Here is a 25,024-nt window from a genome sequence, read left to right on the forward strand (position 1 = left end):
TATGTTTTCATACCGTAAAATATTCAATCCCAACAGGATCTTGAAGTAGCCTCTCAAACGATACTGCCCAACTAGCAACTGATCGTTCAGATGCAAATCTAGCCGTTCGGACACTGGGCAAGCTGTTCAGGCTTTGGTCACTGCCTCGTCCATCTAAATCAGCATTGTTCAACTCTGTAAACAAAAAAGGAAGATACATTAGATAAAATCAGTTATATCTGTGTTTCATGTGCATATAATTCAAAGGTTTCCACTAAACTACATGGGGCACTTTTTCAGTTTTAGTGAAAGTACTTACAGCCATTTACGGTATAACAAAATTGTAACACTGTGATTGAGTCTCCTATGAGTTCTATTACACAATCACAGACCAATTAAATCTACAACACAAATTACTGCTTATTCAGGGAAATTCTGAGGAAGACCACTGCATTTTGCTGCAAGCATTATTGTGAATCAATTCATGTTCTAGGTGTGATTCACTGAATGAAATAAATATTCCTGTAAAACAATGCATAGTCCTCAGAAATTCCAGTGTACTCTGACTATCAATCCTACTCACATAGCACAAACATGGTTAAACAATGACAACAGTCATGACATATAACCTATGCTTACATACAATACTGTTGATCTTCAAGAAGGTAAGAGAAACCCCCTTGGGGCAGCTGCCAAATAATCCTAACAATGGTAAAGAGTGGAAAGCTACGTTAATAACCAAACAGGTACCATCGGCCCTAACCATTATTCTTCAAACACAGGCAAGACAAGTCAGTTTTGAAAAGCATAGCACTTGTAATAGGCATTCTGAAACGGCTATTTTCGGCTAAATACCCATTTGATTAATTTCAAGTCTACATGAAGGCTTTCAAATTTATAGAGACTAAAGCAATCACTGGGCAGTTCTTCCTGCTTCTAGACCCAAACGAGTAATCCAATGATGAGAGGCAGGAGTGGAAAGGATATGCATCCTATGCACCCTAAAGGGTGGAAAAGTTGAGGGTCCCTAGACACTGTCACATGTGGAAGAGCTCTGCTGCTTCTAATTGAGAATTATATACTAGCAGGGTTTTTTTTTACTAAGTGTTTTACTACATTAAAATGTGCTTACCAATCTCTGTTAGGTAGTCAAACTTTATAATACTATTTTAGGTCTACTTTAATTTTAGCTATAGTTTAGAAGTAGACCAAGTACTAAACCAGCCTTTCTAAATCTTTTTAGCACGGAGGAACCCTTATAATACGTTTTTGGCTTCTGGAAAGCCTGCAAAAAAATATTATATTTACAGCTCACAGAACGTTTGTGCGAAGAGCAATAGAAATGACATTTGTAGTTATTGGAAGAATTACCCCCTTAGGCCTCATACACACGACCGAGAAACTCGACGGGCGAAACACAACGTTTTCCTCGTCGAGTTCCTTGTTAGGCTTGTCGAGGAACTCGACAAGCTTGCTTTGCGTGCACACAGTCAAGCCAAAATCTCCTCGTTCTCAAATGCGGTGACATAAAACACATACAACGGCAGGCGAAGATCGATTCCACTGGCTAAACGCTGCTTTTGCTAATTTCATGTGTTTGCGTGTTAAATAAAAGTTTGGTAAGAGACGATTTGCACTTTTCAGTCTGTTACAGCTTTAAAAATGTGTTATCTCCATTACAAATGCTAGTTTTACTCCCGTCTCATACTTTAATCTGAGCAAGCGCGGGTTTCTTAGCATACAGACGTCCGAGTTTCTCGTTGAAAACCAGCCCGTCGAGAATCTCGACCAGCCAAATCAGACTGCCGTCGAGAAAATAGAGAACTTGCTCTCTTTTTGGCTCGTCGAGGTTCTCGTCAGTTTCCTCAAAGAAAATGACACACGACCGGTTTCCTCGACCAAAAAAATATCTCCCAGCAAATTTCTTGCTGGTTTTTGCAGAGAAACTCGGTCGTGTGTACGAGGCCTGACATATAGCTAAAAAGAGCATTGGTGTCAGTAGTTACTCATCTGAAAGGCAGAAATCGCTTATTGCTGAAGGAAACCCTAGCAATCTCTGAAGGAATCCGTAAGGTTTCACGGAACCCTAGTTGAGAAATCTTGCTCTAAACAGTAACTAAATGTAACTACTGATATACAATACCCTCCAAAATCTAAATTGTAGATGGCTGTTTTTTGTGCTGTTGTACAGAAACATTAACAGATTGTATCTACTAGACTTCCAGGAAACTGCGAAGGTGGGGTAAAGGACTACTATACCTTCACAAGTAAAAATTCCCTACAAAATGCTTTACACAAACATTGCAATTCTTGGCTCCTATTTGGGCATTAAAGGTCTTAAAACCAGCAAATAATTAAGAAGACTGTAATGTGCATCCTTATACTGCACTGGCACATTCCATCAGCCTCAAAATGTGTAATTCGGCAATTGTTTTTAGTAATTCAGCACTAAGGAAGAGAGTCAAAGATCATCTACTCTATTCAGAACAAGGGAGCCATAAGAGGCCATTCCATCACTGAACTCAACTAAATTTTTAATCGATGAATTACTAATCCAGGCACCGGGTTCAGAAATTACATTGAATATGCAATTTACGCCACCTAGGTAAGTAAAGATGGCGGCTCATAGGTTTGGGAGTATAATGTATTTTGCCACTGTCCCTCTGACACGTAGTCATACAGTGCTTATAATAGAGACAAAGATAGTAATATGTCTGAAAAAAAAACATTTGCAGAGCAATAATTACATTCTAGAAGAATCATGGTAAGTATTTCACCCATCCATCTGCAATAAAAGCTGAAAAAACATGCACTTTTTAGAGACGCTTGATGACTAGTCTGGTATAGATCACACAAAACTGAATGTCCACTCACCTTTACATTTGTTCTGACTGTTTAATAAAGAAAACTTCCAGAAACCCATCACACACATTAATGATGATGGAAACATGATACCATCAAGGAATAGATGTTCCAAGCAGCCTACACTGGTATAATAGACATTTGGTAGCAGAATCAAGGAGAGGAACCAGCGCAAACTCACACTAAAGATATGTGACTTGACAAGTCACGTCTTCTGTCTAATAAGAGAACCTGTTTGTTATTGTTTTGATCTCCAGTACAGTTTAAGGGTGCTTTTACATACAATAGTATCTGTGTTTAGAGAAGTTGCTGTGAGATTACCTGTAAGAATTTGGCCTTAGGCTATAAAAGGGACCAGAGGTCATCATTACATGTATTCTTTATTTTCTAATAGTGATAATCTGTAAAGTAACAACTCCAAACAACACATACATTTTTTTTTTGAACATGAGAGCAAAAGTTAAAATGCATGGTATTACTGCTGCTTGTGTACCTGTTTGGGAATATCATCCTCACTTTCTATTTCAATGAAAATGTTTCACAGGGCCAGGAATGAGGGGGAATGGTTGCAAATGAAGAAACAAAAACTATTTTATTTTTATAATAGGGAATGGTTAGAACCTCTGTCAGCTTTTTAATTGCTGCCTGTGTGTTTTCTAGTCTTGGGGATACAGTTCCCCTAATTTTTTATATCCTAATGTCTCCCCATTGTCTACACAACGAGGACACAGTCAGCATTAAAATACATTAAGTTATAGCCCTTTACTTTAATGCTCCCTCCACCATCCACACATAATCATCTTTCCTTTCCTTCCCCGCTCTGTTCAGCCACCAGGATCAAGAAAATACATGCTACTTTGGAGTAAATGGGAGCATGTGACTTACTTCCCTTCCACTAATGTGACAGCAGGGCTTTTTTTCAGCTGTAACTTGGTGGAACTCCACCACAACTGACTCAGACCCTCTGCTCCCTCCTCACCACTATCACTTGTAAACACAGAAGTCTGACTTCTGTGTTTACTAGTGACAGCTTGTCTCCGAACGGCTCCAAAAGATCTGATCTCCTGAGCAGCTCCCACTGAGTGCAGGATGTGTACAAGGGAGATGCAGGTGCCTGGGGCACAGTGTGTATGCTAACACCCCTAATGCATGATTTCCCTGCAAGTGAGAGAGGCAGAGCCACCTACAGTGTGTGGAAAGGTACTAGACCCAGCCAAGTGCTTCAGCTTAAAGCGGTAGTTCACCCCCCCCGACACATTTTACCATCGAGACAGGCATTGTAGCGCGAGCTACAGTATGCCTGTCCCGATTTTTTTAACCCCGTACTCACCTTGTAGTCGTCCATCGTAGATTCCGGCTCCCGCGGGGAATGGACGTGCCGATGGAGAGGGAGGATGATTGACGGCCGGCCCTGGCACGTCACTCTCCCCGAAGACAGCCGGAGTAGGTCTCGGCTCTTCACGGCGCCTGCGCACAGGCTATGCGCACGCGTCGTGAAGACCAAGCCTATTTCGGCTATTTCCGGAGAAGCGTGACGCGCCAGAGCCGGCCGTCAATCATCCTCCGTCTCCATAGGCACGCCCATTCCCCGGAATCTTCGATGGACGACTACAAGGTGAGTACGGCGGTAAAAAATTCGGGACAGGCATACTGTAGCTCGCGCTACAATGCCTGATTTTAAGGTAAAATAAAAAAAAAAAAAATTTTCCCGTCGATAGGGTGAACCCCCGCTTTAATACAGAAACAAAAGTAAGACATGTGGAAGATGGTGAAGCTTTTAAGGAGGGGGGTTGCATGCAAAGGTCAGTGCTGAAGAGGGGTGAAAGTGAGATGTGGATGGGGGATGCAGAGGTAAGCAGCTGTGGAAGAGGGCTTAACTCTGCACTCTGTGTGCAGCACACCCCTGGACTCTGCACTCTGTATGCAGTGTACCTCTAAACTCTGCACTATGTACGTAGCGCACCCCTGAACTCTGTAGTTTGTGTGTAACCCCCTCTGCCCCGGAACTCTGCACTCTGTACGCAATGCAGTCCTGGTTTTTAATGCCCCTTTAGGACCCTCCTACTGTTAGTTGAAATGTGCCCACTATTTGGTGAGGTTTTGAGGGTGTGTGTGGGGGCAAGAGGGTTTTTGGGGGTCATAGTTAGATTCCTGCACCTATTTTCTGAAAAACAAAAGTCCTGCATGACAGCATGCGGTGCTTGGCAGTTAGCCCAGCTCTGTCACATAGTGGTTGATTTACTAAAACTGGAGAGTGCAAAATCTGGTTCAGCTGTCTAACATCAGCTTGTTCAATTAAGCTTTGACAGTAAAACATGGAAGCTCATTTGTTTCACTCTCCAGTTTTGGTACATCAACCCTATAGGGAAGGGGTGTCAAACTCAATTTCATCGAGGGCTGCATCAGCATTATGATTGCCCTCAAAAGGGCCGGTTGTATCTTTAAGATTAGATGTCCAGCACATCCCCTCCCTATATATTAGATGTCAAGAGCCACCCCACCATCAGAAGTTGAGTCCCCCACTCTCCCTTACATCACAGTGCACCCCCCTTTCCTTAAGCTGCAGCTGGGAAGAAGCTAGATGCATTTCTTGAAAGCAAAAAGAACGTTTGTAGAGGAGGACCAGAGGAGGGCTGGAGCTCTCCTGCAGCGAGGGCCACATGAAATGGCCTGGAGGGGCCGTATTCGGCCCGTGGGCCTTGTGTTTGACACCTGTGCTATAGAGTGAAGAGAAAGTCATAAATTCTGTGACTCAGAGCTTACGCAGGTCTTTTTTTTCTCTCTGTTAGTTGCTGAGCAGCGTGGCAAGAGACTAAAGGGATTGTATGTTCTTTGTGGGGGGAAGGGGAATCATCAAGCCTATTTGTGTTTTATGGCAAATCTTAAAATTGAAATATGAAAAAAATCATAAAAATGTAATATTTTATGGTTATTATTTAGTATATTATTTATTGTATAGTTATTTAGGCAAACTTTAACACACTCCTGGTAGGCTTCTGGCTGGGTTCACACATGAGCATTTGGTTTGTAGTAGTTTTGCCGCGCAACCAAACGTGTGACAAAACTGCTTTTCCTATGCTCTTTGTTACGCGTTCCAGAAATCCCAGGTGTGAATGGAGCCTAAATGAGGATCATACGGTGTATTGTAAGTAGAGAGTGTATTTTTCTAGAATTAACTTTTTACAGAACTCCCTACTTTAATTTTCCTCTAGCTTTGCTGCAACAGTAATACAATGGGGTTGATTTGCTAAAACTGGAGAGTCAAATCTGATGCAGCTCTGCATAGAAACCAATCAGCTTCCATTTTTTTTTTGCTAAAGCTTAATTGAACAAGCTGAAGTTAGAAGCCGATTGTTTACTATGCACAGTAAAGTTTGCACTCTCCAGTTTTAGTAAATCAACCCCAACGGGTTAAAGCATAAGAAAACACATGGTTACAAATACTACAATCTATGGATAAAATTCCAGTCCATAGTGTTAGGAGAAAGTGAACGCTCTTTTCTCAGGTTATCTACCTCTTTGCCCGTGCTGTGTTTGAGCTTCCTACAATGCATATCAATAAAATGAAAATATTTCTATCATTTGTCCTGATATACTGGTAATCATTGTCAGATGGTATTAAAATGATGTGTTCCGCTTGGCATGACTCCTTTAGAAACACTGATAAGGCAGAAAGGTAATTTCGTAGTGCTACTTCCCTTGTATCATATGACAAACAAAGGCTAATTATGCTTAAAAAGGTCTGGGGGCTCTCCAGCCACTGGGAAAATAAACATCCTAGCTTTTAGGTAGTAGCCTGATTATCAATCTGCTTTCTTGCAGATGTTATTGCTGTACAGTGGTAACCATTCATAATGTTTAAGCATATCCAGACCCCCCAAAAAAACTAAAATGTAATATATTGCAGCTTACCAGTCTTTTAATGTTATGGCTGCATTCGTTTTCTTTATTCTGGCTTTTTTTTTCCCACCAGGTGATCCTCTGAATGTCACACATCCTGAATAGGTGGCTATGCTTATTGTACCTATGTAGTGAGATATGGTTGTCACCCTAGGACAGGACTACGAACATGTCTGAGGCCCCGTACACACGACCGAGTTTCTCGGCAGAATTCAGCCAGAAACTCGATCGGAGCTGAATTCTGCCGAGAAACCCGGTCGTGTGTACACTTTCGGCCGAGGAAGCCGACGAGTTCCTCGTCGAGCCAAATAGAGAACATGTTCTCTATTTCCTCGTTGTTCAATGAGGAAAGTTGGCTCGCCGAGATCCTCGGCGGCTTCACACAGAACTCGACGAGCAAAACGATGAGTTTTGCCCGTCGAGTTCCTCGGACGTGTGTACGGGGCCTTACTCTCATAATTTCCATTGGGGTGGTGGAATTAGTAGTTTACAAATTAAAGATAGTTCATAGATGTCCTGTCTGAACCCCACCCCTGTGCGCTTCTTGTGGTGCACATCAGCCACGCTCTGTGGCGGCACTGATAGGCAGCACTGATGGGCACTGATAGGTGGCACTAATGGGCACTGATAGGTGACACAGATAGGTGGCACTTATGGGCAATGATAGGTCTCACTGATGACACTGATATGTACTGATGGCTGGCACTGATGACCAGGCACTGAAAAGCATCCCTGATTAGCATCACTGATGGGCACAGATTGGCCTCACTAATGGGCACAGACTAGTGTCACTGTAATCAGGGTACTGATGATCAGTGTCTTGATTACCTTTACACGTCTCCCCTAGGAAATACCGCTGATCGGCTCTCCTCACCTCACACTCTGTCAATGTGAGGCGAGGAGACACGATAAACGTCATCTCCTTGTTTACATGTGATCGGCTGTGATCATACACAGCTGACACAGCTGATCACATACCCATGATACCCAAAGAGCCACAGCTGTGTGTAAAAAAAATTGTGTGTCACCGGCGCAAATACAAACCTCTATCCCTCTAATTAATTATTAAATATTATGGGTCTGCTGCAGTACAGTGTACACCGTCAATGCTAGGGGGTGTTCAAATAGTGAAAAAAACGGGGGAAATGGTAACTGCGCCAACCCTACAATATATTATTAGTGTAGTGCTACTGTGCAAATAATAATATTTTTAGTGAACCAAACTTTAAAGCAAGCAACATTCTCCCTATGTACGTTATCATACAAAGAGCCACAGCTGCAGCTCTTTGCCGAGATCAGGGACACGGGAGCCCATGGTCGCCATGCTGCGATTGCGAGTGCGCAATCGAGGCTATACTGGGTGCCATCATATGACATTGTCCCAGAACAAGAGTCGCCCTGCACCACCGTCATTTGTCTATACAGCAGGAGGGAGGCGGTTAACCTTAAAATTAAAACAAAAGCAGCAACCACATAGCTCGAACATGTTACATTTTTGTTTTTGGGGTACAATATACCGGTACTTAATTAGTGATGAAATAGTCATGTTTCTGAGGCTATACCACTGTATATTGTATTATGACAACCACAGCTGTTTTTCTAATACTTAATGAAATCCATTAAGTGGGAGTGACTCACCTCCATCAGATACAGCCAACACCTAAAAGAGGAACATAAGAGAGAATTACAAAAAAAATAAACATGGTTCTTCCTCTGACATGCAAAAAGAACATAAATACACATTTAAAATGGGAAGTTGACTTTTACGTGTCATGACAATTTTTATGCATGTTGGTATATCCAAATTTGAAGAGACATTGTTACTATAATGTCAGTACAGCTTTACAGGAAGTGTAGGCACTTATCTTGGCAGAGGGGAAAGCATCATGTCAAACTCAAATTCATACCTTTCATTAACTACAATGATAACCAGGATTGTTGTTTGAGAACATACTACAGACACACGTGAAAGAAGAGAACCTTTTTATCAGGGTCCCACCCTTTATCACCAACTGTGTTACTTTTACATTACTCCTGTTGTGAAAAGCAAAACTAGAGGGTACTATGGACACTCTACCAATCCCAAAGGAAAAATACATGGCTGCATGCTACCTGAATTATGGACAATCTAATTTTCTATCGCCATGCCCCTGCCAACTTCAGTTCTGATTACCTAAAAGGTGCCCAGCTGTGACAAAGGAAAAAACATAAATGTTGTGTACTGGCGTTGTCCCCACTTCCTCTCGTTTACAAGGCTTAAGCTCCTAAAAGATTAAAAATAAAGAAATATAGTGTGTACGCAGCCAAAATATGAGTGTATGTGGACAGCTAGCTAATACTTACAAGTGATTCACACACAAACACATAAAATAAAAAAATACAAAAATCTCTCAATAAATACACGGTAAAAAGCAAAGATTATTAGTATGTAGCCGAATACCCCCTAGTTTGGTTTGCGCCAGAACTCTCGAGAACTCTTATTGGCAATCAGGGACATGTATCAATGCAATTTTTTTTTTTAAAGATAGTTTTTAAAGGAGCAGTAATTTTAATGATTCTTTAAGTGTAATGCCCTGTACACACGATCGGTTCGTCTGATGAAAACGGACCGATGGACCGTTTTCATGGGACGAACCGATCGTGTGTGGGCCCCATCAGTTTTTTTCCCATCTGTGAAAAAAAATAGAACCTGTTTTAAATTTTTCGTATGGTTAAAAAACCGATTGTCTGTTGGGAAGCCAGTCTGTTTGATGAGGCCACAATTTAGTGCACTCAGAACAAGATTAGAGACCTCAAAAGAGAAGTTTCGAAATAAATTTACAAAACGAATTTGTAAATTGCTTTATTCTCTCATCTCGCCACCTTCTTCCTCCTATTCTACTCCTCGTATATACAATACTTTATTACACCTTATGAGAACCTCTCCAACATGTCCAGACAACGCCCCATCAATATACTCTTCTGTATTGGCGAGCTGCATGTTCATGTAGCCATTCACAGAAACCAGGTATTCCTTGTATTCCATACTCCACTTCAGTTTCACCATTACTGGCTTACCGATAAGGCCATTAAGGAATGGATTTGGGTTTAGTGGCAAATTCATTCTGCCGCTGAAGCTGCCGCTGATTTACAGACCAGTCAAAGGAAGAAAAAATTTCCCTGCGGAATGCTCTGAGAACACATCGCCAGAGAGAGCAGGGAATAGCTAGAGGTACGCTTGATGGAAGCAAGAATTGGCATTTCTGTAAAAAATTGAAAGTATATGCACCTGTCTAACAGGTGTGGAAAAATTAGACTTTGGGTGTTTGGTTATGCCTTCACACTATAACCCTATAGAAGTACTCTTGATGAAAGAAAGAATTGGCCTTGCCGTAAAAAAAAAAAAAAAAACATTATATGCACCTGTCAAACAGGTGTGAAAAAAATGGTCCTTGGGTGTCAATTGTGCCCATGAAACCTATACCAAAAAATTACTTCAAGATAAAATCAACACCCACAAAGCTAGGCAGCCTAGACAGTCTTTCAGAGATTACAGATCCCAAAAACATTTAATCAATGACATCAGGATCATTGATAACTATTGCTAATCTAGGACTGATTCATTTTGACAAATGTCAGCTAGTCAATGGAGTCTGTGGACACACATACTCTTTTATCTGTCACAAAACCTCTGGATGAAGGGCAGCCCAGCAACTCAATTGCATACTGGGTAAGTTCTGGCCAGTGGTCTATTCTCATGACCCAGTAACCCAGTGGATCGTCTACTGGAAAGCTCTCCCTGTCTGATTTTGCCCCTAGATAATCTTCCATATGATGCAGATGCTGCTGATGAGATGTAAAAGCTGACAGCCCTGGGCACTAAGGACTAAAAAAAAAAACGCTTCACCATTCCTTCTGTGACCAACAGAAGCCTCAAAGCGATCTTTTCCATGGGGCCGTAACCTACCAGAGTCTGGAAAGGTGTTACTCCTCTTTTAGGTGTCTTTAAGATATTTCATCCTGCGCTCCCTCTGCAAGGGCAATATGTCTTCCCCTGCTTTAATGCCTCCAAAAGTGCCAGAATTCTCCTCCTCCTCCCTTTCCTCTTGTGTGTTCTGTGGTGTCGCAAGAATAGTATCTGCGTAAAGTGGGCTTTGAGAGGAAAGGAAGTCCTCCTTGAGTGCCCTGTCCATAATGCCATGCAGAGTATGCTCCAGCAGGAACACAAGATGGATAGTGTCACTGATGCATGCATTGTCATGGCTCACCATCCTTGTCACCTTCTCAAATTGTGACAGTACAGTGGATGCATCCTTTATCAGTGGGGGAAAAAGCAGAGCTGATGTGTCGTTGTGCCATGCTCACACAGGTACTCGTTTTCGGCCCTCTGCTGCATCTGCAGCCTCTGCAGCATTGCCAAAGTCGAGTTCCACCTGGTGGGCACGTCACAAATTAGGCAGTTTAAGTGCAGGTTGAATTCCTGCTGAATTTCAGCCAATCAAACACTGGCTGTGTATAACCGCCTGAAATGGCTACAGACTCTTGTGGCCTGCTTTAGCAAATCTTCTTCTTCTAACTATATGATTGTGGTGTACTAGTTGCCTTTTAAAAGTCCCAAATCCTATGGGGTTCTGGTCTTTTTTACAATATTATGGGAAGTTGGCAACTGGCACCTGGTATTGCAATAGGGGAAATTATTGTCTGAGGAGATGGTGCTGGGACCACTAGCTGCAGAGAAAAGTGCAAGCTGTGTCACTGTAATTTTACTACACAAGGGGCTGTGAGCTCCTGCTTGTAAAGGGCAATTGTATATAGGAAGATGTCCCTGCAGTTGTTGCAGAAGTTTTGCTAAAGTCAAATGGGCATCCCATCCCCATCCAAGTTACTAACCCTCAATAAATGTCAAAAGTGCCTGTGAAAATTTGGTGTGCCTAGCTGTGCAGGAGTGGGGGATCCAAGTTCATCAGCAGTCCCTAGGGGGGTGTGCTACACTTCAAAGCAGTGGCGTCGCTAGGGGGGTGCGGGCCAAACCCGGTGACACCTGCCAGAGGGGTGACACCCGTATGTAGCCACTGCGGCAAAACAAGCTCCAGCACTGAGCCCTGTCCTGCATTCTGACTGCCTGTTGCTACAGCTGAAAAGGACCTGCCCCTACCAACCCTGGTGAAGGAGGACTGCTGATAAGCTGCCTAAGCCAGGCTGGTTCCCAATTGGCTGTGGGACCTTTTTTCAGCCCCAACACCACTGAGAAAAGCAGGAGATCCATGTGGCATCTGATGAGAGGGCTCTGGGACCCATTTAGAGAGCCTGAGAACCACTTAGAGAACAGGAGTTCCTGGCCAGTACAATATATCCCCAGGAACTGTTCTGAGTCAATTTTCTGTTATCAATGGATCTCCAGAGGGCCTTCGATTCCATCTCATGGCGCTTTCTTTTTCAAATATTAGAGAGGTGGAGCTTTGGCCCCAAATTTCTGGGAACAGTTCAATCAATTTATTCCAACCCTACTGCGCAAATCCGCCTCATGGGTCACTATTTGGATACAGTCAATAAACAAAAAGGAACCAGACAGGGATGCCCTCTCCCCAATAATATATGCGATAGCTATCGAGATGTTAGCATTAGCTATCAGATCCACTTAAGCGTCACTTCCCATTTAGCTGGGCCTCAAACGGCATTCCATATCTGGGAATCAAAATGGAAAACGTATACTCAGCTAACTACCCCCCCCCCCCAATTTTCAGGAAAATAGAAGAGGAATTAAAAGCATGGTCGAAGTATGGTCCATCCTGGCTGGGTAGAATTAATGCGGTCAAGATGACATTACTACCATGCCTGTTATACCTATTTTGCGTTCTTCCCATACCCCTGCAGAAGACAATTCACTCGGGAAAGTACAATACAACACAATTAAATTTGTCTGGGGGAAAAAGAGTCACAGATGTAATAAAGAAACGATTTTTCGCCTTAAAAAAACAGGGGGGTATAGGATTGCCCAACTTATGGTGGTACTGCAAGGCCGCTCAATTGACCCAAATATCCATAGCATACTCTAAAAGCTCTAAGCCGGATTGGGTCTCCATGGAGCGACAGACTATACCCTCACACACAATAGACTATCTCCTCTGATGTCCTCCTAAGCTAAGGCCCACAATTTTGTGCTCCCACACTATCGCATTCCCTAGCCCTGTGTGATTCACTTTATAAACAGAAAACTCTAATTTCTGACATGAAACCGCTTGCACATCTATTCCATAATCCGGCTTTCCCTCAAGGTATAAACATACTAGCATTCAAATGGTGGATAAATAAAAGACTACCGGTATTCAGAATTGGGCATTTCCTCATCTCACTGGGCCCTTTAACATTAGGGTATATTGTATTAGTAAACTCGAAATGCCAAATTTTGAGAGATTTAGACTCTCCCAGATCACCCATTTATTGCAATCTATATGGTTAAACAAGCCTGAACCCCCTAAACCTACTGACTACAAATTATGGTGTGCCAACATGATGGATCAGAGGGGAGGTATCTCTATTATATACACCTTCTTAGCAGACAACTAGCCAGATTCAGGTAGAGATACGACGGCGTATCAGTAGATACGTTGTCGTAACTCCGAATCTGCACCGTCGTATATTTAAGCGTATTCTCAAACTGAGATACGCTTAAATGTTGCTAAGATACGAGCGGCGTAAGTCTTCCTACGCGGTCGTATCTTAGCTGTCTATTTACGCTGGCCGCTAGGGGCGTATACGCTGATTTACACCTAGAATATGTAAAACAGCGAGATACGCCTATTCACGAACGTACGCATGGCCGTCGCAGTAAAGATACGCCGTTTACGTAAGGCGTTTTCAGGCGTAAAGATAAACCACCAAAAAGATGGCGCAGCCAATGCTAAGTATTGACGTCGGAACCGCGTCGAATTTTTCAATTTTTACGTTGTTTGCGTAAGTCGTCCGTGAATGGGGCTGGGCGTAATTTACGTTCACGTCGAAACCAATGAGTCTTTGCGGCGTAATTTGGAGTATGCGCACTGGGATACGTCCACGGACGGCGCATGCGTCGTTTGTTCAAAACGTCATTTACATGGGGTCATGCTTTATTTACATAAAACACGCCCACCTCTTCACAATTTGAATTAGGCGCGCTTACGCCGGCACATTTACGCTACGCTGCCGTAACATAGGACGCAAGTGATTTGTGAATACAGCGCTTGCCTCTCTAACTTGCGGCGGTGTAACGTAAATTACATACGCTACGCCCGCATAACTTTAAGTCGCCGTACATGAATCTGGCTAAATATCTCCAAACCTACCTACGCTCAATCCTGAGAGTCGGATTTGGAAATCCACATAGGCACGGACAAATGGTTCCACGTATTCCAAAGAACCATACATTGGGTAATTATCTCATGGCAAGATGACTACTGGGTAACAACTAGGTCCCGAGCCTAGGTTCATTAGATTATCTAAATGGAAAACGAGATTTAGCCAGGATGCGGAGGGGCGACTCCCTCGATTGCTCTTTGATCTAGCCGAAATAAGGTCCAGATGTTGGGTAGCAGGGTTGGTGTCTGACTGCCGTAACCGGGAGCCCTCAGTCCACAGCGTGAACCCAGTGGGGTGGCTGGGGCGTCTCGGTGGAGGTGGGGAGGGTGCTGATCTCCTGTTTGACAATGGTAAGCTGATTCAATCGCATTGATTATGCCCAATTTTTACTTTCATTGTTGTATGCAAGGCCTTGCAGGCCATGGTTGCCAATTCTAACGTTATTATGCTTTACGTTGTTGGAAATCAATAAACATATTGAAACATAAACAGAATTGAGAACTTTCAGTGATTGCTATTACAGAGCCTGGGAGCTGAACTGTGGCTGTGTGTGCCCAGAGAGTGTTAGCCTGGAAGCTTGTGCTACAGGGCTTAGGGCTGCAAGAAGCCACAGGACTGTTGTTATGACCAGCTGACCGCATGCTGTTGCCAGAGGATCTGTTCTGCCAGCAAAAGTGTGCTGCACCTGAATTACATGCAAAACTGTGTGCAGGTACCAGGCTGTAGGCTGCTGCTATGCTGAACACAGTGAGGGAAGAGCTTTCATTCCAGTGTGTTCCAGTTGCTCCCAGTGACCACATGTTCCAGCTACCTGCTAAACCTGCAGAGAACTGGCTCAAGAGGAAGGACCCTTTCTCCATCCACAGAGGAACCCCTCATCTGTCATCAGTGGTGAGAGGCTTCCAGCCACCATCTTGTTTACTTTAGTGAGTACTCCCACGCAAGGGCCCCATCGTGGGAAGACTCTCTACATAGTCCCACTGGCCAGTGGTTAGGCAGGGCAAATCTGCAGTAGGTAGTAGGTAGGCTTTATTGCCTTTGAAAAATGTCATTTGTACTTGTGTACTGAGTTGGATTGTCATTAATCTTAATTACAAGCCAGTATCGCTCGCTAGCACCTGCCTAGTACACGTTTGTGCAGCAGTTGCTTCCCAGGCGGATGTGGTGAACGAACAGTGACCCCCTTTGAATTGTGTCACTTAACAAGGTGCCTACATTGCTATATTGTAAATTTTTGTTTAGTAAACCAATCCTTTCTAGGGCTTTGCGATTAAATAAAGCATATTTAAACCTTCAAGGTGTGTCAGTGTTCTCGGCTCCAGGAAAGGGGCAAATCATCCCAGGTGCAGGCAAAAGGGACCCAATAAAAATACCAGCCGCACCTTCTGGGGTTAGCGCTAAACGTGGTGGCTCATCCAGGATACCTTCTGACCCCTCTTCCAGTTTCATGGCCATGCCAATGAGTCAAGTCAGTCAAGTCATCGACATGGACCCAGTCACCACCTCCAGACTGTGCAAAGAATCAGAGCAGTTTGACATCCAGTCTGAAATAGGGGGTACTGATAGGCGGCACTGATATGCAGCACTGATGGGCACCAATAGGCAGCACTGATATACAGCACTGATGGGCACTGATAGGCAGCACTGATGGGCACTGATAGGTGGCACTGATGGGCACTGACAGGCGGCACTGATGGGCACAGGCAGGTGGCACTGATTGACAGTACTGATGATGAGGTACTGACAGGTGTTACTGCTGGGCAGTGATTGGCAGTGTGGTGGGCAGTGATTGGCAATGTGGTTGGCAGTGATCGGCACTGTGGTGGGCATGGATTGGCACTGTGGTGGGCACTTGCAGATTTTATTATTGGGGCACTGCTGGGCATTGGTTTGCAGGTGATTGGTACATTTGGGGGGCTGTGCTGATAATCAATGTGCTGATTATTAGCACAGACCCCCCCCCCCCTCTGACAGGGAGAGCCGCCGATCGTCTCTCTCTGTCAGCCTGAACCGAGAAATGCCGTTTACCGGTACTTCCTGGTTCTCGCGATGACGAGCTGTGATTGGTCACAGCTGATCACATGGTAAGAAGCCTCTTATCACGATGCCATGTTATCCTGCTGGACATTAATAGATGTCCAGTCAGGATAACAAGGAAAGAAAGAGAATACCCCCAAAAACAGGACTTTTAAGGCCAAACTCAAAATTAAAAAAATTTAAAAAAGTTTAATAAATGGACCAAACAAGATACGGTTGATGCTTGTTGACAGATAAACCTTAATGGTCAAGGTAAATGTACACAACAGCAGTTGCAAAATTGTATGCAGATAGACAACACCAGGGATGAAAGTGCACCAAGTGTCAAAAGAAAAAGGGGGGGGGGTTTAACAACACAAAAACAGTGTATTATACAACATGTAATTAAAAAACACTCTCCAAGGGATGGTGGAGGATGCCCAACGCGTTTCTGGTCTTATGGAGAAGCAGAAGACCATCATCAGGGGCCAGAGGAGTGTACAGTGTATAGATTCTCAATCGTCGGTATACGGATAGAGTAATCCCTTGATGGTATGACAATGGTCTATGGGCTCAGGGTAAGAACCCCTCGGATTGAAGGTGCAACTGTGCGTGTCCAGGAGCAAACGGAGGTCCCGATGCGGGGGGGTCCTTATTTGTAAAAACCCTTAAAAACCTTTGAGGTTTGCTCAGGTGAATCCGGTTTGGATCAGGGGAGGGGAACAGTTGCTGGAGGTGGATGCAGGAGAGGCCCAATGGCGTTAATCCCGAGTGTGGAGGGTGACAGGATAACAAAACCACTTCCCGGACATCAATATGCTATTGACCGGGCGGGGAGTGGTTAAAAAAACAAATTACATCAATATTTAAATACACTTTCACATGGGCATTTCACACTATCAAAACCCCTTTCACATGGGCATTTTGATTAGGTTCGCATGTCAGTTTTTCAGGCGGACCTGATCTGAATGTCCATGCAGCCCTTTGGACAGGAGGATGATTGACTTGTGTCCGTTTTCACCCGCCTACCTCTGTCCGGGTCCGGAAAGAAAATGAAAAGGACCTTTTCCATTTTTGCAGCCTGGGTTGGAGGTAACCTGGATTGGAGGTAACCGAACAGCGAAGTCAGTTTACACCTGGCTGCCCATAGAACTGACAGGGGTCTGCCCCTGTCTGCTGGGCAGAAACTGAATGAGCATGGACATGACATCTGTCCCATTCAGCTCCGATCAGCGGGAGATCTGCTCACAGATCCCCTGCTGATTGGAGTTGACTCCTCTCCATGTGAAAGGAGTCGTAGGGAAAAAGTTACAAAAGGCACTGGAATACTTTGGGACAGCTGTGCTAAGTTCAAACATAAACACATACTGTACATACCACTACTTAAGTCATCAAACAGTTATGTTTAGCTATTTCAACCAAACGCCCACAAGCTGAATTAATGTGGTGCAACATTGAGACTAGATAATAACAGTACACTATGTCTGACTACTGAGATCCCAGCAATGACAAGGTTTGATACTGAATTACATTTTGTTTTCTCTTTACAGTGTATCATAAACAATTGGTATGTTTCTATTTCATAAAATACAAATTTCACTTTTTTTTTAATCCTGTTTCCCATTTCAATGTTGCTGATCTCTCCCAGCCTCATTCCACCACTTTATATCAACACATTATTGTTCTGGACTGTGTCAGGGAATCTTTGTTAGACGTCTGGTACGCAGACATGCACATGCTCATCGTGCTTCCTGAAGAATGATGATCAGGCACACGCTTATGCGTGCCAACATGCATATTTACAGTTGTCGCCAGACAGGGAATCCCGGAGTGGAAAAGACAGAAGAGAAAAATAACGCAGGGCTGGGCATGACCAGGTGTATGGGAGACCTGGGAGGGGTTAATAGTTAATTTTGGTAGAGGGTGGTGGCAATAGGAAAGTTTTGCTTTAAGGGGTGGGGCGGTATAAAAGGGGGAGGCGGAGCTTCCAGGGCACAGTCAGCAAGACGACGAGAAGAAGGAGACAGTTTTGCCACCCACCCTCCCTTGTGTTTTTGTTGTTTGTTTTTCTTTCTTTCAGGTCATGGATTTGGGTCGTCATAGCAGTGGTAACGGCGGTGTCCTTTGGTCTTTGATGGTGGAAGATAACAGATATGATGGAAGTGGTGGGGGTCCAGCGGTGATATGAGCCCCTCTGGAGTATTCCAGAGGAACGGTGTCTGCTGGAATACGGGTATTGGTTGCACTGTGGGAAAGGGGGTGTCTCCGAGCTTTTACAGCTGGAGGCCCGGTATGGAAAAAGGTCCCGCAGTGTAGTGGTGGTAAGGTTAAGTGTTGGGGGTACCGTCAAAGACCAACAGGCTGCGTGTGTGTAGAGGTGTTTATAATGTTGCTGTTAAAAATTGTTGTTTGAAATGATTTAAATAATTTATTAATTCGTTAATTATTTTGTTTAATAAAAAGGCTGCTATGGCCAAGTTTTACTCCAAACTCAGGTGTCGTCTCTTTACTGGGGGGTTTAAAAAAAAAGGGGTCTTGGGAGTATGGGGAAAGAGGTAAAAATGGTTGAGAAGGGGCTTATCCAGACTACATGGGTCAAGGCTATTTAAAGGATGCTTATGCCCATGTTCTACCCCGACGTCTTCAGTTGTTTCTGTATCCTGTATCTGACCTCTATTGCTGACTAGGCTTGCTATAGACCTGATCTTGGATCCTGATTGCTCTTCTGCCTACCCTGTTTCTGACCTCGGCTTAAAGGGGTTGTAAAGGTTCGTCTTTTATTTTCTAAATAGGTTCCTTTAAGCTAGTGCATTGTTGGTTCACTTACCTTTTCCTTCGGTTTCCCTTCTAAATGTTTTATTTTCCTTGTTTGAATTTCTCACTTCCTGTTTCTCCTCAGTAAGCTTTCCACCATCATCCGAGCGGTGGAAAGTCATTTAGAACAGCTTACTGAACACCTTACTGAGGAGGAACAGGAAGTGAGAAATTCAGACAAAGAAAAAATCATTTAGAGGGGAAATTGAAGGAAAAGGTAAGTGAACCAACAATGCATGAGCTTAAAAGGAACCTATTTAGAAAATAAAAACCTTCACTATGCTTTCCAAGTGCCTGCTCTGACTGTCACCCATATCAGCTTCAATCTTCACAGTGTGTCCTTGTCTTCAAGCGGAGTTCCGGCCACAATTTCACTTTTTAAATATAAATACCCCTGTAATACACAAGCTTAATGTATTCTAGTAAAGTTAGTCTGTAAACTAAGGTCCGTTTTGTTAGGTTGTTACAGCATTTAGACACTTTATAAAATAGAAATTGACTGGGGCCATCTTAAGTGTGGGCATCATGAAGCCAGACTGTATGACTTCCTGGATTTCAGCCTTGCAGATCTCGCACATGCTCAGTGCTGCACAAGCAGTGTCAGATCAGGTTTCAGCACCTGTGCTGTCCAAGTCACATGATTCTTTGAGACTGGGGAGTGCACAGACTCTTGGAAAGTTACACCCACTACATTCCCAGGAGTCTGTGCGGTGTAGGTTAGGAAGCATTAAGCACCTAGGTGCAGGAAGTGGGAAGATTAACTATTCTGCCTAGCAACAACACTTTGAAGGCATCTAAAAAAAAATAAAAAAAATTGTAAAGGACTAATGACATTTTTTTAAAACTACTGATGTAATGTTATATTTATGGGTGGAACTCCACTTTCAGTCTGCTGGAGGATCTGACAAGCCTTATCTCCTGAACCTGTGGTGCATGCCGAGGGGAGTAACTGAGAGACAGTTATCGCCATATAAGAAGAAGTGCTTTATTAAGAGCCATCTTGACAGGGATGTGATAGATGCCATCACTAATACATGACAATTACACTCTCAGCCTTACCCTGCATGAAGATTTTCCAGCTGGCGGGACCACAAGTGCCAGCCGACTGAGAGTGATTGTCGCTGGGTTTGGTTAATTAGGCATTTATAGCCCAGATCAATCACTGCCACAAGATATTTTTACTATAGAAAATCAAACTCAATAATAAAAAAAAATCAAACGTTCACAATATTAGTTAGCGGGCAGATGTTTTTCTCTGCTGACCCTGCTTTAAATTTAGAAGGTAGTCAGAGGATAAGTTATCTCTGACTGGTTTGTTTTCAAATTCGGGCCTTTATTCCAACCATGGCTGTACTGCAGGTGGCCACTATTGTTGTCTGGGGTGTCGGTTCCACCCCAGGCCAAGGGCTGCAGCAGTCAGATCAAGGTGTTTTGGGTATTCTTTCTCAGCGGCCAATCAGTGGGGGTTGATTGCCTTGCTGTGCATGCTGGGAGAGAGTACTTAAGGAACAGACGTCATTAGTTCTGGGTCATCGTCGTCTGCCCTGGGCAGTCGTCCCACCACCACTGTGTGTGGCCCTCTTGGCCGGAGGTGCATGTCCAAGAGTTCCTGGCTCCGGGGCCACGTTTGGTCCGGAGTCGTGATTTACCAGGCAGGCCCAGTAGTCAGACTGGGTCTACATCAACAGAGTGGTCCTGTGCTGTACGTCCTGAGGGAGGAAGCCGCCGAATGAAGTACCTGTTCTGGAGAGCACCGAGCAAAAGGCTGGTATCTCAGGAGAGGCCTTAGACTTCATTGAAGGACACACCATTACTGAAAGGCTGGATGATGGTCGCCTGTCAGTACTGACTTGACTAAAGTTTATTCAAGAGAGATCCGGGTGCTTAATCCTGAGTTGAGAAGGATTCTGGACCGACAATATCTCCATCCTGTGGCAGAGACTTTTCTAAAGTTCCGTGTGACACTCTGGCTGCTAGGCTAGTGAGAGAGGCCTATCCAGGTGCACAATACCCACTCTGGCTAGAGTGGCGACGAAAGTTTATCGCTGGAAGCAGGATTGTTTCCAAATCAAATTGTACACCTGGACCTACTACTTCTACTTCTTCAACTACTACTACTTTTATCGTTTTGCCCGTTGGGTAATAAAGCATAGAAAAAGACATCTAAAGTGTGGACATTGCAGTTTCTTCTCAGCTCTCATCAAGCACCCTAGACGGCGGAGAACTAGAGGTAACATGCCACCCAAAACAAACCAGCAGCTCATTTGGGGGTAGTGCTACATTAGCAATAAAAATTATGACTTTACATAAAAGTCTGTAATACACACTGTCACCACAGACAGGTATATCCAGAGATTGAGGCCTCTTACACACGACCAAGGAACTCAATGGGCGAAACACATCGTTTTCCTCATCGAGTTCCTTATTAGGCTTGACGAGGAACTCGACAAGCTTGCTTTGCGTACACACTGTCAAGACAAAATCTCCTCGTTCTCAAATGCGGTGACATACAACACATACAACGGCAGGGGAAGTTCGATTCCACTGGCTAAACTCTTGGGGCTGGTTTTGCTAATCTCATGTGTTTGCGTGTTAAGTAAAAGTTTGTTAAGAGACGATTTGCACTTTTCAGTCTGTTACAGCTTGAAAAATGTGTTATCTCCATTACAAATGCTACTTTTACTCCCGTCTCATACTTTATTCTGAGCAAGCGCGGGTTTCTTAGCATACAGACGTCCGAGTTTCTCGTCGAAAACCAGCCCGACGAGGAACTCGACAAGCAAATTCAGACTCCCGTCGAGGAAAAAGAGAACTTGCTCTCTTTTTTGCTCGTCGAGTTACTCGACAGTTTCCTCGATGAAAAATGTACACACGACCGGTTTCCTCGGCAAAAAAGCTCTCCCACCAAGTTTCTTGATGGATTCTGCCGAGGAAACCGGTCGTGTGTACGAGGCCTTACACTATAGTAGAGCTTTTCAAAGAGACAGAGATTCTGCATTAGTGCATCAGAGATACTTTTATGGAAAAATATTGATTAATAAGTAAGCAGGTAAAATGATGCAAACAAATTATTATTATTATTATTTTTTTTATAGGAAAGGGGTATTACAAATGAAAAAGACAATCATTAAACAGAAAAACAAAAAGGGTTTAAAAGTGAACAAAATCTGTTCGAAGAGTTCGGCAGTCCCTGTTTCCAGGAGGAGGACTGTCATTGGCCACTGCTAAAGCCAATCACAGTCCTGCTAGCCCCATTCACCATCTGGAGGAAGATGACTCACTTGGTGGCCACTACCAATCTCAGAAAGAAGGAATTTCACTGTGATTGAGAAAACCACAATCGGGGGACAATTTGTGGAATTACTGCTGAACTTCTGGGAACTTTGTTGTTATTATTCCTAAACCTTTGCGTCACTTACTACTGAACCCCGGCACTCTGTGTCCCTTTAAGCCACAGCCAGTATTTAGCACAATGAATATCACACCCAACTTTTGCTGCAGCGCCGAGCGCTGAACTTTTTCTCTTTTACTTTTTGTCACATACATCACATATAAGCACCTGGACTGGATGCGAGAGGTGGATCAGCAGGATGAGTGTGCCAGGACAGGTAGATGTGTCTCATCTCTGCTTCCTTTCACCACTCTGTATATCACGCATATCATAGACAAGAAGAGGTTACAGCGGTGAAGCAGATGAGCAGGAGGGTACAGTGGCAGAGATAATTTGGAGAAGGGGTCCAGAGGTGGGACAGAAGAGCAGCAGGGTACAGCGGTGGGGCAGATGTGCAGGGAGGTACAGTGGTGGAAGAGATGGGAAGGGGCTTCAGCAGTGGGACCGAAAAGCAGGAGGATATAGTGATGGGGCAAATGAACAGGGGGGTTCAGTGGTGGGACAGAAAAGCATGGGGGGTAGAGCAGTGGGGCAGATGTGAAAGGAGTTGTATTGGTGGGACAGATGAGCAGAGGGTACATTGGTGGGGCAGATGAGAAAGCGGGTTCAGTGTTAGAACAGATGAGAAGGTGATTCAGTAGTGAGACAGAGCATGGGGATACGGCGGTGGAAACATCGTTTTCCTCGACGAGTTCCTTGTTAGGCTTGTCGAGAATCTTGACAAGCTTTCTTTGCGTATACACTGTCAAGACCAAATCTCGTCGTTCTCAAACGCGGTGACGTTCAACACGTACGACGGCACTATAAAGGGGAAGTTCGATTCCACTGGCACAACCCTTGGGGCTGCTTTTGCTAATCTCATGTTACTGCGTGTTAAGTAAAAGTTTGGTGAGAGACGATTTGCACTTTTCAGTCTGTTACAGCGTGACAAATGTGCTATCTCCATTACAAACGCTACTTTTACCAAAGGTGCGCTCCCATCTTATACTTTATTCTGAGCATGGGCGGGTTTCTAAGCATACACACAAACATGTTTCTTGTCGAAAACCAGCCCGACGAGGAACACGACGAGGAAATTGAGACTCCCGACGAGGAAAAAGAGAACTTGTTCTCTTTTTTTCTCATGGAGTTCCTTGACAGCTTTCTCGATGAAAAACATACACAAGACAGTTTTTCTCGGCAAAAAAGCTCTGCCACCAAGTTTCTTGATGGATTCTGTTGAGGAAAACGGCCGTGTGTACGAGGTCTGAGATGTGTATTATGTTAGATTCTGCTAATCCTACTAAAGTACTCATGAGGTGTTTGGAATGCAGCTTATAATTTGTTCACTATTAACTATCACTTTAAAAAAAGAAAATTCTCCCACTTTACACTGAAGACTCTGGTTTGGCCGCACCTGAAGTATGCCATCCAGTTCTGGGCACCAGTCTTCGAGAGGGATGTGCTGGAGCTGGAGAGGGTCCAGAGAAGGGCAACAAAGCTAATAAAGGGTCTGGAGGATATCATATATGAGGAAAGGTTGCGAGCACTGAACTTATTCTCCCTGGAGAAGAGACGCTTGAGAGGGGATATGATTTCAATGTACAAATACCGTACTGGTGACCCCACAATAGGGATAAAAACTCTTCCGCGCAAGGAAATTATAAACCACATGGGGCCATTCACTAAAATTAGAAGAGAAGCGGTTTAGGCTTAAACTGCTTAGAGAGTTCTTTACTGTTAGAGTGTTAAGGATGTGGAATTCTCTTCTACAAGCAGTGGTTATAGTGGGGTGCATCAATAATTTCAAAAACTATTAGATAGGCACCATAACAACCACAACATACAGGGATATACAATGTAATATAAACATACAGGTTGGACTTTATGGACTTGTGTCTTTTTTCAACCTCACCAACTATGTAACTATTCCTCCTATTGCTACAATCTGTCATGGCTGAGGCTGACTTAGGAATTCAGCACAATCTGGTGGCCTTGCCCTTTCATACAGTCTTTTGGGGTACCTAGTCCACATCGTCATCACAAGGGACACCAGAAATTAGAAAGCTACAGATTTTAAAAGAATTTAACAAGTCCAACTCAAGGAAAAATATTATGGTAAATCTAACACAAGCTATGTAGGAAAGAGCCCCCTCCTTAGGTAGTGCCCGGGTTGGAATTCAAATGAAGGGCACTAGTACTACAAACTCCATGCAGGCAGTGTCCTGATTGAAATTCGAAACAAGTGCTTTAGTGTTGCAAGCAGCAGCTAACAGCAGTAAAAGACTGCAGTGCTAACCACTAATCCACTGTTCTTTTGATCCATGCATTATCCTAAGGATATAAAGCAGTCCAGTGACTTATATCAGTGTCTGGTAAAAGCTTGTAGGAGGAGTTTCCATTCTACTCTGGCTGCAGGACATCTGACCCTCTGTCTGGACAGTGCTGGTTGCCCCTGTGCTAAATACATGCACTCTCCCAAGAAAAAAAAACTATCTAGCAATACACACCAAACTGAGCATGTGCAGCCTGACTCCAGTAAATCTGTCCTATAGTTGCACGCAGTCTCGAATAACAGAAAGTGACCGCATTTCTGATTATAAAAGCATTACATTTCCAAAAATAATATCAAATATAACATCATTAACATCATATTAATACTCTTGACCTATTTACTCAGCAAGAAAAATGAAAGAAATCTAGGCACAGTTATATAGGTTGACAAATAAATATATGTCCATTAAATTCAACCATAAACAAAAATACATG

The 25,024-nt window shown here is 43.7% G+C and overlaps 2 protein-coding genes across 5 annotated transcripts in view; both read right to left on the reverse strand.

Annotated features, from left to right (window-relative positions):
• Positions 1–25,024, reverse strand: part of RGS14 (regulator of G protein signaling 14) — a 186,202-nt gene that overhangs the window by 108,587 nt on the left and 52,591 nt on the right. For 3 of the 4 annotated variants that reach the window (XM_040344454.1, XM_040344453.1, XM_040344456.1), the window contains 2 exons: positions 8,380–8,401; positions 14–174 (listed from right to left, as the gene is read on the reverse strand). In XM_040344454.1, coding sequence (XP_040200388.1) covers positions 14–174; positions 8,380–8,401 — 183 coding nt within the window. Of the gene's footprint in view, positions 1–13; positions 175–2,853; positions 3,194–8,379; positions 8,402–25,024 lie in introns of those variants that run through there. The other variant, XM_040344455.1, reaches the window with a different exon arrangement.
• LOC120932219 (small nuclear ribonucleoprotein F-like) lies at positions 9,536–9,926 on the reverse strand. The gene has a single exon (XM_040344457.1). The coding sequence runs from the start codon at positions 9,842–9,844 to the stop codon at positions 9,614–9,616; it is 231 nt and encodes a 76-aa protein (XP_040200391.1). The 5' UTR covers positions 9,845–9,926; the 3' UTR covers positions 9,536–9,613.

This window comes from Rana temporaria, chromosome 3 (genome assembly GCF_905171775.1).
Source record: "Rana temporaria chromosome 3, aRanTem1.1, whole genome shotgun sequence".
Lineage (NCBI taxonomy): Eukaryota > Metazoa > Chordata > Amphibia > Anura > Ranidae > Rana > Rana temporaria.

Excerpts from the sequence above, each read along its gene's own strand:
- LOC120932219 (XM_040344457.1), bottom strand. The coding sequence starts at position 9,844 with ATGAATTTGCCACTAAACCCAAATCCATTCCTTAATGGCCTTATCGGT.